Source organism: Manis pentadactyla, chromosome 7 (genome assembly GCF_030020395.1).
Source record: "Manis pentadactyla isolate mManPen7 chromosome 7, mManPen7.hap1, whole genome shotgun sequence".
NCBI lineage: Eukaryota > Metazoa > Chordata > Mammalia > Pholidota > Manidae > Manis > Manis pentadactyla.
In genome coordinates, this window is record NC_080025.1 from 108,700,153 (window position 1) to 108,719,624 (window position 19,472).

At 40.3% G+C, this 19,472-nt stretch overlaps 1 protein-coding gene across 8 annotated transcripts in view; it reads right to left on the reverse strand.

Annotated features, from left to right (window-relative positions):
• Nucleotides 1–19,472, reverse strand: part of ELMO1 (engulfment and cell motility 1) — a 507,053-nt gene that overhangs the window by 250,955 nt on the left and 236,626 nt on the right. For all 8 annotated transcript variants that reach the window (XM_036897341.2, XM_036897344.2, XM_036897340.2 and 5 more), the window contains one exon: nucleotides 15,429–15,533. In XM_036897341.2, the coding sequence (XP_036753236.1) occupies nucleotides 15,429–15,533 (105 nt within the window). The remainder of the gene's footprint in view (nucleotides 1–15,428; nucleotides 15,534–19,472) is intronic.

Below are 19,472 nucleotides of genomic sequence, written 5' to 3' on the forward strand. Positions count from 1 at the left end.
AGCCCCCGGCCCAGTGACTGTTGGCTAAGGGCTCTGCTGGTACTCATGTGAGGGTGTCACCCACACATGAGACTCTCTGTAGTTTTTAACCTTGTAATTCACATTGGGCTTAGGTTTATAGCGTGTCCCCTCCATATAGTTCATTATATAGCTTGGTTTCATTTTTCCTCAAGCAAACCACTGCTGTTTTAAATTCCCACTGTGTTTTAAACTTCACAAAATAAAAACAAAAATAAAACAGCAAAACCTTCAGATACAGCTAAGTAAAATCTTCTGAACCTAATTCCTAACTTGAGCTGGTAGCAAAGGAGATTTAAACAGGTGACAACGATGTTTTAGGCCTGCTTCAGATTTCAGATCTGGATTCCAGCACCTGAAGAACTCAGGTGGCATCAACAGAGCATATACGCTGTGTACGGAACCTGCCCCCCTCCCTCAGACGATGCATCTTCGGAGATAAAACCAAGCCCATGTTGAACAATGATCTCATCCTGAGGCCCAAAACATCCCATTCAAATCCTTGCCTTTGGAAATCAGAAATTCTGCTTGCAGTGCAATTAATACATCTAATCACATATATTCACACTCTCAAGGGGTCCTGACTGTTTGGCAGGAACAGCTTGGTTATTCACAATCAACAAAATTAATGCCCCTATTTTTAAAACATGAAAAAACTGAACATGAAAACAAGTCTCCAAGCTGTGGACCTTGGTCAAAGGGAAAACAAAAATAAGAGCAAAGAATAAAGTATTTAAATGACTAATTACACAAAGAATCACTTTAAGGCCCCAGCAAGGCTGAGCCTTGGGGTCCTTGTTATTCTAAATTGATTCTGTGCTCTGATCACCTAGAAAGAAAACGTCACTCAAATAAAAAAGGCTCCTTTACATGAAACAGTGTGTTTAACTGGCAACATATAATTTCATTTAAAAAAAAAATTAGGAGCAATTGCCGTTGAAGCCATTTCAGGGACAAGGGGAGGGGAGGATCTGTCAGCACTATGGGAACAAAAAAATGATGTGCCACTGAGCTTTATTCCAATCATTTGCTTCATAGTTAAGTTTAATTATACATTATACACTGTCCTGTAATTATGTTGCTTGGGAAACTGCCAATTTCCCCCTTGAAATGTTAAAAGTTCCTTAATTTATTTTAAAGACTCGGCATTGCCTCCATCAGCACCCTGCCTTGGTGCATATAGGATACTTGGTCCCTGTTCTCCTTAAATGCAGGCTGGTGGGCAAACAAGGGGTCCACTGCTGGTCTGACATGTATTGCAGAGGCTGACTATGCTAAGAGCTCCAAGAACACTGGTCCAGTGTATTTATAATAAGATCTGATGACCTTTTTTTTCATTAAAATTTACAACTAGGGAATTTGAGAAGAATACCTATTCCTTTTCCCAATTCTTGGGAGGTTGAAGTTAAAGTCCCTTATTCTCAGTAAGAGAATAAGTACCCAACAAGATGGAGTACCTGCTCTCCAGGAGTTGACAAGGGTGGGAAGACAACAAACATTTAGAGAATAAATATGAAACCTCCAGGAGATGGGCTATTAATCAAGTATGAATGTATGGGAAAGGGCAAATAAAACAGTTGGAGCACCTACTGTGCACTGACAATGCATTCAGAACTTCACAAAGGTCACTGCAGATCATCAGCATCAGTGGCCACTAACTCAAGCCCCTCAAGTACCAAGCAGATAACTAGAATACATCAAGCACCAGGCAGAATAAAATAGGGAACTCTGGGACTCATGTTATTTGAAGATGGAGGGCATGCTCCCTATAGGCAATTCAAATCCTCTTCTCTTTAGAAACACTGTGCCAGTTGAGCAAAATACATCCATAGGACTCATCTGAACTGTGGCAGCAATCCCTATATGAGTCTACAAACCCCTACAAGGCACAGGTTATGGACACTGGAAGCAGCCTACTTGGTTTGAAATTCAGCTGTGGCATCTCCTTAGCTGTGTGACGGAAGCCACCTAACCTCTCTGTGTACCAGTTTCCTCATCTGTAAAATGGAAATAACAAGGGTCGCCGTCACAGAGTTGCTGTGAGAAATTAATGAAAGCGGTTATCATAGTTGTTATCTTATAGCAAGCTGCTTCGTTTGCTATCACCATCGTGTTTATGCCCTCTGAAACAGAACAGAGAAGTTGAAACGGTTTTTCCACAGTGGCTTTGAACTAAAGGTGGGTCTCACTGCACAGACAGACCTGCACACTGGAAGAAGAGGGTACAGAGGCTGCCTTGTGATCACATCTTCAGGAGCATATACTACAAATAATGTATGTTAAGTACTCAAAATATGTAAAGGCTTAAAAGATGGTACCTTTTCTCATAGTACATCACCTCATGGCATTTTCTTTCCACTACTGCCTCAAGAACCAGGCTTCCCATGTCCCAGTGACAAGTTAAGGTCCAAACCAATCTTCCTCCCAACTATTTTTAAAGTGTATTGTTTACTATATACGCATGATGAGGAAGAAGGATCTATTTAAAGGCTTTAAAATAATGTAAACATAAAACATTTCATCTGTTAAAAAATGGCTATAATGAAAGAACCATGAGAAAACAATTCTTTGGTACAAATATCCATCTTTTCCCATAATCTAATTTATTTGACATATTATAAATATTTCTGCTCTGATATGGTATAACATTAGAAAAATACATGTGCCCTGGCTCACAACTGCATGAATCCATTGTAATTAATCTTATTTTTAAGGACATTTCTATTTTTCCCCTCTCAGGAAATTCATTATCTTCTATCACAGTCACCCAGTGTATAAAGATATTCCAACTGGATGAAATGTTCATCATAAATTACGAGGGCTGTTGAAGCAAGAACTGCATGGTACATAAAACACAAGCAGTTCCAGAATTTACTTATTTGTGTGTGTGTGTATGTATGTATGTATGTATTTATATTTTGGTATCATTAATGTAAAATCACATGGGCAACATTATGGTTACTAGACTCATCCCCTCATCAAGTCCCCACCTACATTACCCCATTGCCTCACTGTCCATCAGTGTAGTAAAATGCTATAGAGTCACTACTTGTCTTATCTGTGCTATACTGCCTTCCCCGAGCCTCCCCCTACATTATGTGTGCTAATCGTAATGCCCCTTTACCCTTTCTCCCTCCCTTCCTACCCACCCTCCCCAATCCCTTTCCCTTTGGTAACTGTTAGTCCATTCTTGGGTTCTGTGGGTCTGCTGCTGTTTTGTTCCTTCAGTTTTGCTTTGTTCTTATGCTCCACATAGGAGTGAAATCATTTGGTACTTGTCTTTCTCCACCTGGCTTATTTCACTGAGCATAATACCCTCTAGCTCCATCCATGTTGTTGCAAATGGTAGGATTTGTTTTCTTCTTATGACTGAATAATATTCCATTGTGTATATGTACCACATCTTCTGTATTAATTCATCTACTGATGGACACTTAGGTTGCTTCCATATCTTGGCTATTGTAAATAGTGCTGTGATAAACATAGGGGTGCATATGTCTTTTTGAAACTGGGCTCCTGCATTCTTAGGGTAAATTCCTAGGAGTGGAATTGCTGGGTCAAATGGTATTTCTATTTTGAGTTTTTTTAAGGAACCTCCATACTGCTTTTCACAATGGTTGAACTAGTTTACATTCCCACCAGCAATGTAGGAGGGTTCCCCTTTCTCTGCATTCTTGCCAGCATTTGTTGTTCCTAGTCTTTTCTATGCTGACCATCCTCACTGGTGTGAGGTGATATCTAAATGTGGCTTTAATTTGCATTTCCCTGATAATTAGCAATGTGAAGCATCTTTTCATGTGCTTATTGGCCATCTGAATTTCTTCTTTGGAGAAGTGTCTGTTCATATCCTCCACCCATTTTTTAATAGGGTTATTTGCTTTTTGAGTGTTGAGGCATGTAAGTTCTTTATATATTTTGGATGTTAACCCCTTGTTGGATATGTCATTTAGAAATAGATTCTCCCATACTGTAGGATGCCTTTTTGTTCTGCTGATGGTGTCCTTTGCTGTACAGAAGCTTTTTAGCATGATGTAGTCCCATTTATTCATTTTTTACTTTGTTTCCCTTGCCAGAGGAGATGCGTTCAGGAAAAAGTTGCTCACATTTATATTCAAGGGATTTTTGCCTGTGTTTTCTTCTAAGAGTTTTGTGGTTTTATGACTTACATTCAGGTCTTTGATCCATTTTGAGTTTACTTTTGTCTATGGGGTTAGACATTAATCCAGTTTCATTCTCTTACATGTAGCTGTCCAGTTTTACCAACACCAGCTGTTGAAGAGGCTGTCATTTCCCCACTGTATATCCATGGCTCCTTTATCATATATTAATTGACCATATATGCTTGGGTTAATATATGGACTCTCTATTCTGTTCCACTGGTCTATGGGTCTGTTCTTGTGCCAGTACTAAATTGTCTTGATTACTGTAGTTTTGTTATAGAGCTTGAAGTTGGGAAGCGAGAAGCCCCCTGCTTTATTCTTCCTTCTCAGAATTGCTTTGGCTATTTGGGGTCTTTTGTGGTTCCATATGAACTTTAGGACTACTTGTTCCAGTTCGTTGAAGAATGCTATCAGTATTTTGATAGGGATTGCATTGAATCTCTAGATTGCTTTAGGCAGAATGGCCATTTTGACAATATTAGTTCTTCCTACCCAAGAGCATGAGATGAATTTCCATTTATATCAAGTTTACTTTCTCTTAAGAGTGTCTTGTAGTTTTAAGGGTATAGGTCTTTCATTTCCTTGGTTAGGTTTATTCCTAGGTATTTATTCTTTTTGATGCAATTGTGAATGGAATTGTTTTCATGATTTCTTCTTCTGCTAGTTCATCTGTAGTGTATAGAAAAGCAACAGATTTCTGTGTTTTAATTTTGTATTCTGCAACTTTGCTGAATTCAGATATTAGTTTTAGTAGTTTTGGAGTGGATTATTTAGGGTTTTTTATGTACAACATGTCATCTGCAAACAGGGACAGTTTGACTTCTTCCTTACCAATCTGGATGCCTTTTATTTGTTTGTTTTGTCAGATTGTTGTAGCTAGGACTTCCAGTACTATGTTGAATAAAAGTGCGGAGAGTGGGCATCCTTGTCTTGGTCCTGATCTCAGAAGAAAAGCTTTCATCTTCTTGCTGTTGAGTATGATGTTGGCTGTGGGTTTGTCATATATGGCCTTTATTATGTTAAGGTACTTGCCCTCTATGCCCATTTTGTTGAGAGTTTTTATCATGAATGGCTGTAGAATTTTGTCGAATGCTTTTTCAGCATCTATGGAGATGATCATGTGGTTTTCGTCCTTCTTTTTGTTGATGTGGTGGATTATGTTGATGGATTTTTTGATGTTGTGCCATCCTTGCATCCCTGAGATGAATCCCACTTGATCATGGTGTATCATCCTTTTGATGTATTTTTGAATTCAGTTTGCTAATATTTTGTTGAGTATTTTTGCATCTATGTTCTTCAGGGATATTAGTCTGTAACTTTCTTTTTTTGTGGGGTCTTTGCCTGGTTTTCATATTAGAGTGATGTGGCTTCATAGAATGAGTTTGGAAGTATTCCCTCCTCTTCTATTTTTTGGAAAACTTTAAGGAAAATGAATGGGTAGTATGTCTTCTCTGTATGTCTGATAAAATTCAGCGGTGAATCCATCTGACCTGGGGGTTTTGTTCTTGGGTAATTTTTTGATTACCGATTCAGTTTTGTTGCTGGTAATTGGCCTGTTCAGATTTTCTGTTTCTTCCTTGGTCAGTCTTGGAAGGTTGTATTTTTCTAGAAAGTTGTCGATTTCTTCTAGGTTATCCAGTTTGTTAGCATATAGATTCTCACAGTATTCTCTAATAATTCTTTGTACTTCTCTGGTGTCCATCATGATTTTTCCTTTCTCATATCTGATTCTGTTTATGTGTGTAGACTGTTTTTTTCTTCATAAGACTCACCAGAGGTTTATCTATTTTGTTTATTTTCTCAAAGAACCAGCTCTTGGTTTTACTGATTTTTTCTATTGTTTTACTCTTCTCAATTTTATTTATTTCAGCTCTGATCTTTGTTATGTCCCTCCTTCTACTGACTTTGGGCCTCATTTGTTCTTCTTTTTCCAGTTTCAATAATTGTGACTTTAGACTATTCACTTGGGATTGTTCTTCCTTCTTTAAATAGGCCTGGATTGCTATATACTTTCCTCTTAGAACTGCCTTTGCTGCATGTCACAGAAGTTGGGGCATTGGGCTGTTGTTTTCACTTGTCTCCATATATTGCTTGATCTCTGTTTTAATTTGGTCATTGATCCACTGATTATGTAGGAGCATGTTGTTAAGCCTCCATGTGTTTGTGAGCCTTTTTGTTTCTTTGTACAATTTATTTCTAGTTTCATACCTTTGTAATCTGAGAAGTTGGTTGGTAGAATTTCAATCTTTTTAAACTTACTGAGGCTCTTTTTGTGGCCTAGTGTGGTCTATTCTGGAAAATGTTTCATGTGCACATGAGAAGAATATGTATCCTGCTGCTTTTGGGTGTAGAGTTCTGTAGATGTCTGTTAGGTCCATCTGTTTTAGTGTGTTGTTCAGTGCCTCTATCTCCTTACTTATTTTTTCTCTGGTTGATCTGTCCTTTGGACTGAGTGGTGTGTTGAAGTCTCCTAAAATGAATGCATTGCATTCCATTTCCCCCTTTAATTCTGGTAGTATTTGTTTCAAATATGTAGGTGATCCTGTTTTGGGTGCATAGATATTTATAATAGTTATATCCTCTTGTTGGATTGACCCCTTTATCATTATGTAATGTCCTTCTTTTTCTCTTGTTACTTTCTTTGTTTTGAAGTCTATTTTGTCTGATACAAGTACTGCAACTCCTGCTTTTTTCTACCTATTAGTTGCATGAAATATCTTTTCTATCCCTTTACTTTCAGTCTGTGTATGTCTTTGGGTTTGAAGTGAGTCTCTTGTAGGTAGCATATAGACGGGTCTTGTTTTTTTATCCATTCAGTGACTCTATGTCTTTTTATTGGTGCATTGAAACCATTTACATTTAGGGTGATTATTGATAGGTATGTACTTATTGCCATTGCAGGCTTTGGATTCGTGGTTACCAAAAGATAGAGGTAATTCCCTTACTAACTAACAGTCTAATTTTAGTATGCTATTATGAATACAATCTAAAGGTTCTTTTTCTTTTTTCCTCATTTTTCTTCCTCATCCATTTTTTATATATTAGGTATCATATTCTGTATTCTTTGTCTATCCCTTGATTGACTTTGGGGATAGTTGATTTGATTTTGCATCTGCTTAGTAATTAATTGTCTACTTTCTTTGCTGTGTTTTTATTTCCCCTGGTGAGAACTATTTAGCCTTAGGAATACTTCCATCTATAGAAGTCCCTCCAAAAAGCACTGCAGAGGTAAATTCTCTCAGCTTTTGCTTATCTGAAAATTGTTTAATCCGTCCTTCAAATTAAAATGATAATCTTTCCAGTAGAGTATTCTTGGTTCAAGGCCCTTCTGCTTCATTGCATTAAATATATCATGTCACCCCCTTCTGGCCTGTAAGGTTTCTGCTGAGAAGTCTGATGATGGCCTGATGGGTTTTCCTTTGTATGTGATCTTTTTTCTCTCTCTAGCTGCTTTTAAAAGTCTGTCCTTATCCTTGATCTTTGCCATTTTAATGATTATATGTCTTGGTGTTGTCTTCCTTGGGTCCCTGTGTTAGGAGATCTGTGCACCTTCATGGCCTGAGAGACTATCTCCTTCCCCAGATTGGGGAGATTTTCAGCAATTACCTCCTCAGATACACTTTCTATCCCTTTTCCTCTCTTCTTCTTCTTCTGGTACCCCTATAATGAGAATATTTTTCTGTTTGGATTGGTCACACAGTTCTCTCAATATTCTTTCATTCTTAGAGATCCTTTTTTCTGTCTGTGCCTCAGCTTCTTTGTATTCCTCTTCTCTAATTTCTATTCCATTTACTGTCTCTTCTACTTCTAATCTGCTTTTAAATCCTCCATTGTGTGTTTCATTTCAGATATGGAATTTCTTAATTATTGAATCTCCATCCTAAATTCATCCCTGAGTTCTTGAATATTTTTCTGTACCTCCATGAGCACATTTATAATTTTTATTTTGAACTCTCTTTTAGGAAGATTGATGAGTTCAGTTTCATTTTGCCCTTTTTCTGGTGTTTCTGAGATTTTTGTTTGAATCAGGTTCCTTTGTATGTGGCACCCTCTAGTGCCCAGAAGCTCTAGTCTCTGGAGCTGCTCAGCCCCTGAAGTGATGTCACAGGTTGCAGGGAAGCAGTGCTGGTGCCTGCGGGGAGGAGAGAGCTGTTTCCTGCTTCCCGGCTGCAGTGCCTGTCTGCACTGTCAGAACCAGTGGGCAGAGCACATAGGTGTAAGCCTCTACACTGTGCACCTGTAGCTGCCATAGGTGTGGCCTCCCTCTGGCTGGCCTGTTGCCAGGGCGGGGACTGCCAGTTTTTGAGCCAGTGCCAGCAGGCCAGGAGGAAGGTGCAGCAGGCTGTGTGGGGGCCTCGGAACTGCATAGCCAGTCAGGGGTATTGAGCGCCTGAAGCTCCTTAAAGTTCCCAACCTGCTGGGCAGAGCGCACCCAGACAAACTTGTCCACCTATCCCTTCTCCCACGCAGCAAGCTCTGGGCAAACCCGGCCCCTTCAACAGCCCTCTCACTGTTAGGAGGCCTCTCAGACCGCCTGCCTTTCCTTTGTCCCAGAGCGGTCAGATGTGGATCCCTGTCCTCCAAAAATCGCTGGAATTCAGTCTCCCCAAGTATTCTGCATGTCTTAGCTTCCAACCCCACTAATCTCCAGAGCACCACGCAATGTAGGTTTGTGCTCCCAAAGCAGTTCTCCAGGGCTGAATGTTCAGCAGTCCTAGGCTTCCATCCCTTTCCTGCTCTGTTTCTCTTCCTCTCACCAGTGAGCTGGGGTGGGGGAAGGGCTTGGGTCCCACCAGATCAAGGCTTTGGTATGTTACCCTGTTTCATGAGGTCTGCTCTGTTCTCCAGGTGTATGCAATCTGGTGCAGCCTTCTTTACTGTTGCTCTTTTAGAATTAGTTGCATTAACTACATTTTTGTGTTATATGTGGTTTGGGGAGGAGTTCTCTGTCTCACCTCTCACTCCACCATCTTGAATACAGTAATCAGAATTTACTTTTTATTTTGTTACTGGAAGTCTCAAGATTTTATAAATTCTGTAGTTGATTGGACAAAAGTTCATTAAGAAAATCTTTTACTGATGAAATAGTACCATACCAAGAAAAACATACAAGAGGGGCCAGGTTTGTTCTTTTCTGTGTTGACCCACCACCAGACTATTTCTCTAAGGAGTAGTGACATTGTTTAAAATTAGGTCACTGGAAAGGAAGCAAGTTCTAAGTGGTTCTGATATAGTTAACTGTATGGTAATTTGTAAAACAGTGAAATATTTACCTGCTCAGTCTATGGTGGAAAAATGCAAAGAAATGTCAAGCAAAACTTTTATGACTTGATAGGTGTTCCCAGGACAGGTCACATCTAAAAATCCAGAAGGAAACCAGCATGCGGGGGAGTAAATCAGATTAAAAAAACAAGACTACTGTCTTCCTTTGCTTGCTAGTCTATTTTCTGGTATCTAAGAACTAGACCCTATGTTTGTTATTAACTACCACACCCACCATGCATGGCACCAGCTTCACAGATGATAGGTGTTCGATAATATTTCCTGAATGAGTCAGTGAATGACTAAATGTGAATGTTGAAAGGGAGTTCTCTTCCTTTAGTTGGATGCTTTTTATCATCTAAGTAGATGGACTGTTTTTGTTTTCTGTGTGAATTTTATTCCCCTGAAGAAGATACCAGCAAAAACAGAAGCATCTCTTTTGCATGCATTTGGCTTTTGTGGTTGCACATTTAAATAGCCTACCTGACATTTTTAGGGTCTGGGATTAATGCACAGCATACTTCTGTCTGGCTGAAGTGCCAAGAGGGAACCAGATGACTGACATTAGGTTCTGAACCTCCCTTGAACTTCTGAAATACTTCTGTTTGTCACTTATCACGTCCCTAGTCTGAAACTTACCACCACATCTGAAATCTGGAAAGTTCTGCAGGAATATCTTCACCAGGCTCATTTATTCCTTTAAATAACATCATTTGAGTGTCAATCAAATATTTGTTAATATGGTGATAAATAGGGAAAAGACATCCTTGGCATTCAAAGATTTTACAGTCTAAATAAGATAATGTGATATTGTATATAAGGTGATAATAAAATGGAAAGAGAAGGTGCCACCTCTGTAGGAATGACTCTGACCATGCTAGGTTTAGGAAGATCATAACTGAGTACAAACACTTGTTTGATGTCACCATCAACTTCCCATGTCTTCTAACCATTCTTCTTTGTCCCCTTCCCCCCCGCCCCCATGTCAAGAAGGTCAGCACTGTTGTGTCCATCACACTCCAGACCCAGAGACAGGGTGCTGCAGACAGGAAAGAGACTGAGATTTGAAGGCCTATGATTTAATTTCAAGTTCTGCTTGTCTACTGGCTGTTTGACTTAATGGAAACTCTCTGCACCTCCCTATGTCCCAGTTCCTAAATCTATAAAAAGGGGATAACAATGCTGATCTCATAGGCTTTCCCTGAAGATTGAACTAACCTATAGAGTATGACTCTTATGTTATCCACGGGATGGTGAATGTTACCATGAAGAATTAACCACTTCATCCTGAAACCACTCTCTCTTTCAGTTGTAACATTTTTCCTAACTACTTTTATGCTTCCACTCTAGACCTGTTTGGGAGACTGAGGTTTTCTTGACATTACTTCCTGTTTGGTGGCTGAAACTGGCTCCTGCAACTGCCAGCATGAATCTTGAACTAAATGAAAACCAAGTCATTTGAGTTTCTCTGTAGTCTTCCAATGAATAACTAAATATACAAATAATATATGTTCTAAGAACATAGGGTCCAAGTCCAAAGGCTTTATTTCCAATGGATATACTAAGCTTCCAAGGTACTGAGAATTGTCATTTCAGGGAGGGGAAAGAACAAGTAAAACCAAAACAGCAAGCAAAAACAAAACAAACAAAACGCTCAACTCTGTACTGTTAACTCTGTCTGTGAAATAATGACAGCAGGATCATGAGAGTGAGCCAGGTGCCGCCCTCCACCTCTCACAGAGAGAGCCTTGTGGGGAGAGCTGGGGAGTGAAGCATCTCCTGAAAAACTACAAGCAATTATGCCCAGAGTAAATAAGATCCCAAAGTCTGAAATCATGCTATGCCTCTGCACTGGCATGCTCAGATTTGCAATTGCTCCTCACGTGCTGTGCCTGTCCAAGTGTGCCTGTCTAGTACCACCACCTTCCTTAGCATAGTCACAGAATTTAGTCAAGTAATACATGAGAAACCAGGCTGCCCATCAATAAATTCACGTCACAAAAACAGACCTTTCTGTAATTGTTAGGAGGAATGAAGGCCATGATTCTCAGATGAGAAAAATGAATTGATCGTTGTTGACCAGAGGCCATTTAAATAAAAACTAAAGAAACCTTTTACTCAATTAACAAGAAATTAGTAAAACCCACCATGCGCCAGGTACCACAGGAGGAAGGCTTGTGGGCAAAGGGTGGTCCACAAAGTGTTCTAAATCCTAATTACAAAGATCGTCCCAGGAACTGGCATGGAAGGTGGGTTCGAAGATACCAGACTTTAGTAGGTAGGCCATTAATATGTAACAATGTAGATGAATGGATTAGTGGGAATGAGAAAGTTTAAGGATGTAGAATATACAGAATGCAGTATCTGTATGGGTCTCGCTGCCTCCTAGACACGTCCACCTGGATAGATGCCCCCATGCACACAGGGTCTGGCTGTCCCCACATGACTACCCCTCACAGGCCCACACTGCCTGGCTCACTGATGACACCACCATCTGTCTGTTCACTCGAGCTGGTGAGATCCCTCTTCCTCAGAGAGAGTCCAGTTTATATTCATCCAAAATAACTCATTCAAATTGCTTCTCCCCAGTGCTAGTGCCACCATCCTGGCTCAGGTTACCACCATTTCTCTGTAATTTCCAAATTTTACGTTAGCCTCTGGTCTTGATTTCTCACATTTGTTTTCTTGCAGGAAAGTGAATTTTCTAAAATTAACTGGGGCCCAGGTTTGAGAGCTGACACTTCAGAAATTCTTTGCTGCGTTTTGGTTAAAGTTCCACCAGACGTCTTTGTGTGGCCTAATGGCTCCCTGACGAACTGGCCTGCCTTTGCCTCTCAGGCATGATCACAGTCACCGCACCCCATATATTTTAGCCATACTATACTATTTTGGGTTCCCTGGATGCAGCGCACACCTTTACACCTTTGTCTCATGTTTCCCTCTAGGTGGGGACTCTCCCAATGCCCCTTTCCTTTTTCCCAGTTAACCAGCACTACCCAGCAGGTTGCAGCAGGGACACCTCCTCCAGGGAGCTTTCCTGACTGCCCCCCACATCGGTGTTGGTGACTCTCCTGGGACCCCAGTATACCTCCTGCCCACTCAGAATACATTCTAAGTAGCTTGCAAAGTGCCCGGCTTTACCCCTCCACCCCTCCTTTCCCTCTTTAGACAGAAAATGTCAACAACAGGAGTCATGAGTGATGCGTTCCTTGGAGAACTCCCATCACCCTGCTCACTGCTGGGCATTTGATACTCAGTAGACATGTGCAATCTGGGTGACTGAGAGGAAGAAAGGCCCACAGACAGAGTCTTTGTGTTCATGTACATCGGAGGAGTAGGCAGAGGGAGAGAGAACTTTCAGACAGACCAAGAGAAATGGCCAAGAAAGAACAAAGATGGACAGCACGGGCTGCAGGCAGGATGAGAGGCAGCATCCGGTGTCCACGAGAAGGCCAAGGCAATGGAAGAGGCAGTGCCTGGAAGCCTTGGTGCAGGGGGTTGAAAAGGGAGTGGCAGGGGAGTTAGAAAATGGGGCAAGAAGACAACTTGGAAAAATACAGATACACAGAATTTGAGGGAACATGACAGCTGGAGGGGGTGGGTATCGAGGCTAAAGATGGAGAGTGTGTGTGTGTGTGTGCATTTGCGCGCGCGCGTGTGTGTGTGCGCGCGTGTGTCTGCATGTGAGACAATTTCTCTTAAAAATCTCAATCATAAATCTGACTGGCAAAGTGATTGGTGAGGCTACATTCAGGTACAGAGTAAGTGTTTATTGAACGAAAGATGTAAATAACAAATAATTACATTCAGGCAGGAGCACTGTCTGGTCAAGAAAAAAATGAAATTTATCAAAATGTAAATTTATTTAACGTTTATGTTTCAGAGAAGACCACTCAGCTCATAGATCAAAATTTAATTAGCTATCTGGAGTGACTATTTTCACTGTCTGCATCACTATTTCACTACTACTGGGATATGTTTTCAAAGCCATCAAAGCACTTCCTGCAGAATACCTCAGACTTTATAGATGATCTCCTAACCCCATCTAGTCATGTAAATAGCTTTAGCTTTCCATCCAGTGGTGAATGCCCCAAAGTCAGGTGGGACACAGAAAGTATCAGGAAAGGGACACTTCTGAGAAAATAACACACATCTCAGTTATAAGACTTGCTAACCAATAAAGAAAAGGGCATGTGGACCCAAAAGGCCACATTTTCTTTACAAATAGGCTTTTTATAAGTCTCTATCAGATAGACTTCTGTCAGGTTGCCATGGTGTCACTTTCATGTATAACAGTTTAGAGAACACGTTGAGGGAAATCGGCTTAAAACCCTAAATTAATTTTCATGAGACATATGCTTCTTATGCAATTAATAATACATTTAGTATCAATAAGCTCTAATTTTAGGAACATTCATCCACAAACATTAATCAGTTAATGCTAAATTCAAATTCAATTTGGTTTCTTCTTTTCACACTCAACTCTCCAAGACTATACTACATGGTATCTCAAAAAGATTTATTTGCTTGCTGTGAGAACAGATTACATTCCTAGAAAAAAAACTGTGCAATAAATATATACACATACAAGCCAAATTAAACTTTAATGGAAAAACAATTTTCTTATGAAAGACTGCATTTCTGACCAAGCACCTGATACCAAACCTTTCAGAGAAATGCATAAAATCACTTCTATAATCAAATTATAAATAATATTTCAGTATAAGTCAAAGCTTGTCAAATTGCATATATGGAAAAACACAAAGTTAAAATATAGTGCCTAAAGGGAACTCAGAGACCTAGCATGACATTTTTTAAGGGGGCTACTACTGGATAGGACAATTTTTTCACTGGGCAGACTGCCCCAGGTCTTACAGGTTCTGGTCAATAGCACCTCACTGGGCATGGTAACTACCAAAGAAACACACCCACACGTTCCCAGATGCACCTGGGAGAATACAACTCCCTTGTTTAGAGGAGAGACTTCAACCTTGACAAAAGGGATCACCCCCTCTTACATCACAAGATAGCAACAGTGTCAGCTCTCAAACCTGGGCCGCAGGAAGCCAGTGCCAAGAGAGACCCAGCAAAGAATGTCAGAGTAACGGACTTTTACTCTATTTTAACACCAGCCTTACTCTTCATACATTAGGCAATTCATTCGTCAAATATTTTCTAAGCTGACATTAGCCATCATTTTAACCACTTGTCAGTTCCCTCGCCCCCCTTATTCATATCCTCCTCCATCTCAACCTTGGATGGGTATCCCTCATCCCAGCTGAACCTGGATTCCTCTCCTGGAGGACAGGGGACAGATGGCAGCACACACCCAGAGCCTCAAAGGGAGCAGCCCTGAAGGGCAGGGGTCCTATGCCTCCGTCCCACCTGTTCCTTCCCACACCTGCTCTGCCCCATCAGCAGGTGGCACCTGGCATTTATCTTCCGGCTGCACCCACAGAGGTATCTACCTTGGTAGTTGGAGTGTCACTAGTCTGTTACGAAATGAGAGAAGGCATCTCTTCCCCCCACCCTGACTATTCCCATTCTTTTTTTTTAAATTTATTGTATTGTATAGTTAGACTGAAGTACATTAGATCGAAGAGAAGCTGTGCCAGAGAGAATCCTGGGCCTCTTTTCCAAGAAGCTGAGTAAGTCTGAGGTCTACTGAAGAGTTGGGATTGTGCAGGTGTTTCTCCTCCTTGTTGTTATTTGACTTTTAAGAGTTTTGGTCATAATTCAATATTAAACTACATTAAATATTTTCCAGTATCTATTGTATTACTTTAAATGTCATCAGGTGAAAGAAAAATTTTAAGTTAAAAATATATTTCAGTATCCCTGATTAATTTCACTTAAATTTTTATCTTAATGAGTGATGAAAGCCCAAAATATGGGGCCACATTCTAAAGGTAATCCCTCCATATCTGTAATTCTGAAATTAAAATGCAGTAGGAAACCTACAATAGTTGGAAGGGGAAGCGTGCTTACCCGGATGTAGGCATCCTGGTGGTGCTTGGCAAAGTACAGCATATTGTCCAGGGCTAACATTCCAGGTGGAGTCTGGGTAAAGTCCATGGCAGGATTGACATGATTCTGTCATTAAAATAAAATGTTTGATCAGGTTAGTTCTTCAGCAGATTTCACCAGCCACCAGATGTCTGGCTTCCCTCCTCCAGACCAAAGGACCACAAGACCAGCTCCAGATAATCCAGTAGAATAACATTTTCTACCTCCATGTAAACCTATTAGTTTGGTGGTGGAGGCTTTTTTCTACAGGTGTGGCCAAAACAGCTTTTATACCAGGGTCAAGAAACTCAGCTGAAGATCAAAATACAGGATTATTCTTAGACATGTAACACTGAGGGAAAAAGACAGTAATGTAAAGACTATATTTCTACTGGCTGTGCTTTAGTGGAACCAGTAGCATTTGGGGACAAAGACCTGGGATAAAGCCACATCTTTGCCATTTACCTTTCTGCACCTTAACTTCCTTATCCTCATGTGTGAGGGTAAGTATGGTTCCAGCTGTCCATGGACTTTGTGAACTGTCCAGGGCTACACAGTCTCTGGGCCTCCGAGCCCAGACACTTCGTAAAATTCAGATGTCCACAGGGTCCTGACAGCTCTCTACTCTCAGGGACTCTCCTAGCCTTGTGGCCACCAGACACAGCACAGAGGAGCACACAGACAAAATAATACTTATAAATATGTCCAACAAACTCTCTACATGCTTGAGTTCACCCCATAAACATCACCAGACTCTTGTTCAGAGCAGCAAACCATTCTCCACCATTAATCACAGAAAATGATCACCAAGATCTGTCCTGAAAATTAAGATCTAAATGATGAATGACTTAAGGGAAGTCATTTTTTGTTGTTAAAGAGATGAAAAAGAAACGTTAAAGAAATGGTAAAGAAAACTCCTTCTACCTCATAGTCTAGGTGATTTGCATGAAATTACATATTTTTGTTTTGTTCTCGAATACTTATTAATAAAAGCTTGAATCTCTGATTTGCCAAGGAAATCTGGTTAGCTGCCGTACTTTCTAAGTCAAGTACAGGAAGATCTTCTTGTCTCCTTGTTCAAAGTTCAAATCACCCACAATTTTCTACATTATTCAAGAGTATATCAGTGCCGATTTGAATAATGTTAAATGAGCTAATAAATAACATCTAAAACTACAGGTCAGTGGTGCTGCCTTCAGGCCACAGTTCCGGTTTCTAGAACATCTCTGCCCAAATCTCAGTAAGCTGGGTCAGTGGAGTGACTTCACTATTTTCTTTTAGATCCTATCCTGATTTAAGGTGTTAGAAGGTTTAAGTACCAAAGTACTACCACTTATGATCACAAAGACACATCTCACAAAATAAATGCAGTTGTAACAAAAATGAAAATCACTGGACACATCAAGTGCAGTGGAGCTCAGCTTGAATCTGACACTGGAGCAAAAAGGGTCAGCTTGTATTCAATAGTGGGAGGAAAAATCAAAATGCTGGAAATAACGATCAGAGATTTAGTCTAAAAAGTATCTTGCAATTAAAGATTTCAATATGGTTTTTAGTTCTTTAGAAGAAAAGGTAGAACTTCCTCCATTACTCCTACCTTCATTATTTTGATTTTAATTCCTTAGATTTCCATGAATGCAAGTAAAAAATAGGTTTATTTGCTGAGTACTTTCTGGGGGCTTGCTCTAGTTTGTGTTTTATGTATGATCTCATCTAACAAGTAGGTGGTGGGCATTACTGTTGTGCCCATTTTAGTGATGAGAAAACTAGCTCTAGTGAGAGAAGCAGCTTGTCCAGGGCTTCACAACATGGATTTGGCAGAGCAGACAATGTATTGTTTGCTCCTACTTTTTTCCTTACCACCACTTTGTAAGTTAAATGCACTTTTTTTTTTTGGTACTGCTAGCATTTTGACTTTACACAGCCTGAGAAAAGTTTATTTGAGAAAAATGTATGCTAATCAATATTAGCTGCTATGCAGCATGGTCCAGCCAACAAAGGAGAATGTGCCACACCTAGGAGAAAAAAACAAGATGTGTTTCAGACCTATTTCTAGTGTTGGTCTATGAGTCTATTCCAAAAATAAATACACAAAAAGGAAACCAAATGACAAAAATTAGTTTCTCTGAATCAGGTTTGAACAACCCTGCCAAAGCCATGTGTTAGCGCAGTTAACCAGGGAGAAAGTCCCCATGGCTCATGAGTCATCAGTCTTGTTTGAATTGTGCTCCCAGGATCTCCTCAAAGCCTCCTTCCATCAATCACACCCTGCCTTAGGCACACATTGGGGTTATCAACTAGGGCGCAGTTAAGAAAGGTTTTCAAATGGTCTTACAGTTCAGAAACTATTTTTAGTGTTCTTTTGAAGAACCATACAGCTACTTAGCAAATAACCCCAATAAAATAATGCCTGCCATGTGCCAGGCATGACACAAAACATCTTGCATATGCTAACTCTAAATCTGCATAAAACTCCCATAAAGCAGGTTCTATTATTCTCCTTTGACAGAAAAGGAAACTAAGGCACTGAGCATCTGGGTGGCTTGTCCAAACTTTCTGAACCAAGATGTAGCAGAGCTAGAATATGAACTCAAAGTACAAGCTTTTAACCAGGACTTTGGTATCAAGCTGTTGATCAACCTGACACTCTGGGAATTTCAGAAAGATTTCCAAGGCAGGTCCTCCAATGTTGTGGTTCTCCTCAATCAACATCATTCACTCAGACAACGTGGGCCTATGATCCATCCTTTTTAAAATAAAACCTGTGATTTCTCCATCCTTCCCAGCCATAACAGACCAAAGTCTCTCTCATGTTCAATAAACCATGTCCGACTGTTTTCAAAAAGTACATTCTTACTAAACAAAAGCCAGTTCGTAAATTGCCTTTGATTTTCTATGACTTGCCCTCAATTATGAAGCATCACTGAATTTCAGATGAAAAAAAATATTTTGTCATTGTGGCTAAACTAAGTTTTTATTTTTCTCTCTAGTTCTTGAATTCCAGGTATCATTTTGCAGCATCTCACTCCTTGAAATGATTGGTTCCTTTTTCCTCTTTTGGTTTTAATAGCCAGTGAAGTGATTTTACAAGCACAGATTCTTGATAATGGAAAGAGTGTAAGAATTACAAGCTGAAACATTTGAAAGCTTTCTATGCTGTGACAAAAATACTCTGAAAACCCGACAAGGCCAACAGTTCCCCCTCTCCTTTCTTATTTATGAGATGCTCTGGATACAGATTTCTTTTCTTTTCTTGTTCCCTGCTATTTTTTTCCACCTGTCTTGAAGTGGAAGCTGCAAGAGCTTTGATAAATGGCTTGAAATTTTCCCTTGTTTTACTGCAAAAGCTGTGTACCTCTGTACATCCTTCTGGAACGCCATTTGTTAGTTCCTGCAGAAGTGCTGCCCCTGAATCACATCAGACAGCTCTCAGCCCCTGGAGAAAGGGGTAGCGGCTGCCATCCTTCCCCTGAGCACCAGGGTTTCCACTTTTGGAAAATGGCATCAACCAGCTAAAGGTACCAATCGGTTAGATATTGGATGTGTGGTTGCAAATTTAAGAGAATGTGTCAACCTGTTTCAGGCCCACACACCCGTGGCATTAGATTGCTGGAGTGGACCTCAAATGTAATCTAGGCTGGTCGCCTTATTTTATAGATAAGAAAATTGAACACCTGGTGGAGAACAGTGCTGCTCAGATTTGAGTAGGTGTCTGAATCTCCCAGAGGGCTTGTTAAAGCACCAATTGTTGGTCTCATCCCAGAGTCTTATTCAGAAGGGTTGGGGTAGGGGCTGAGAATCTGCATCTCTAACAAATTCCCAAGTGATGCAGATGCTGCTGGTTGAGGACCACACTTTGAGACCCACTGGTGGCCTGAATGGCTCATTCCAAGTAATACAGGGAGCATCAGAATAAGATCTAGACTCTGACCCACTGATCCCTAGAATCCCACTCAGCTTCACCTATACCATCCTTTGAACGCACTGGTTCCAAGGTGCAAATGCATTTTAAATATACTTGCTACT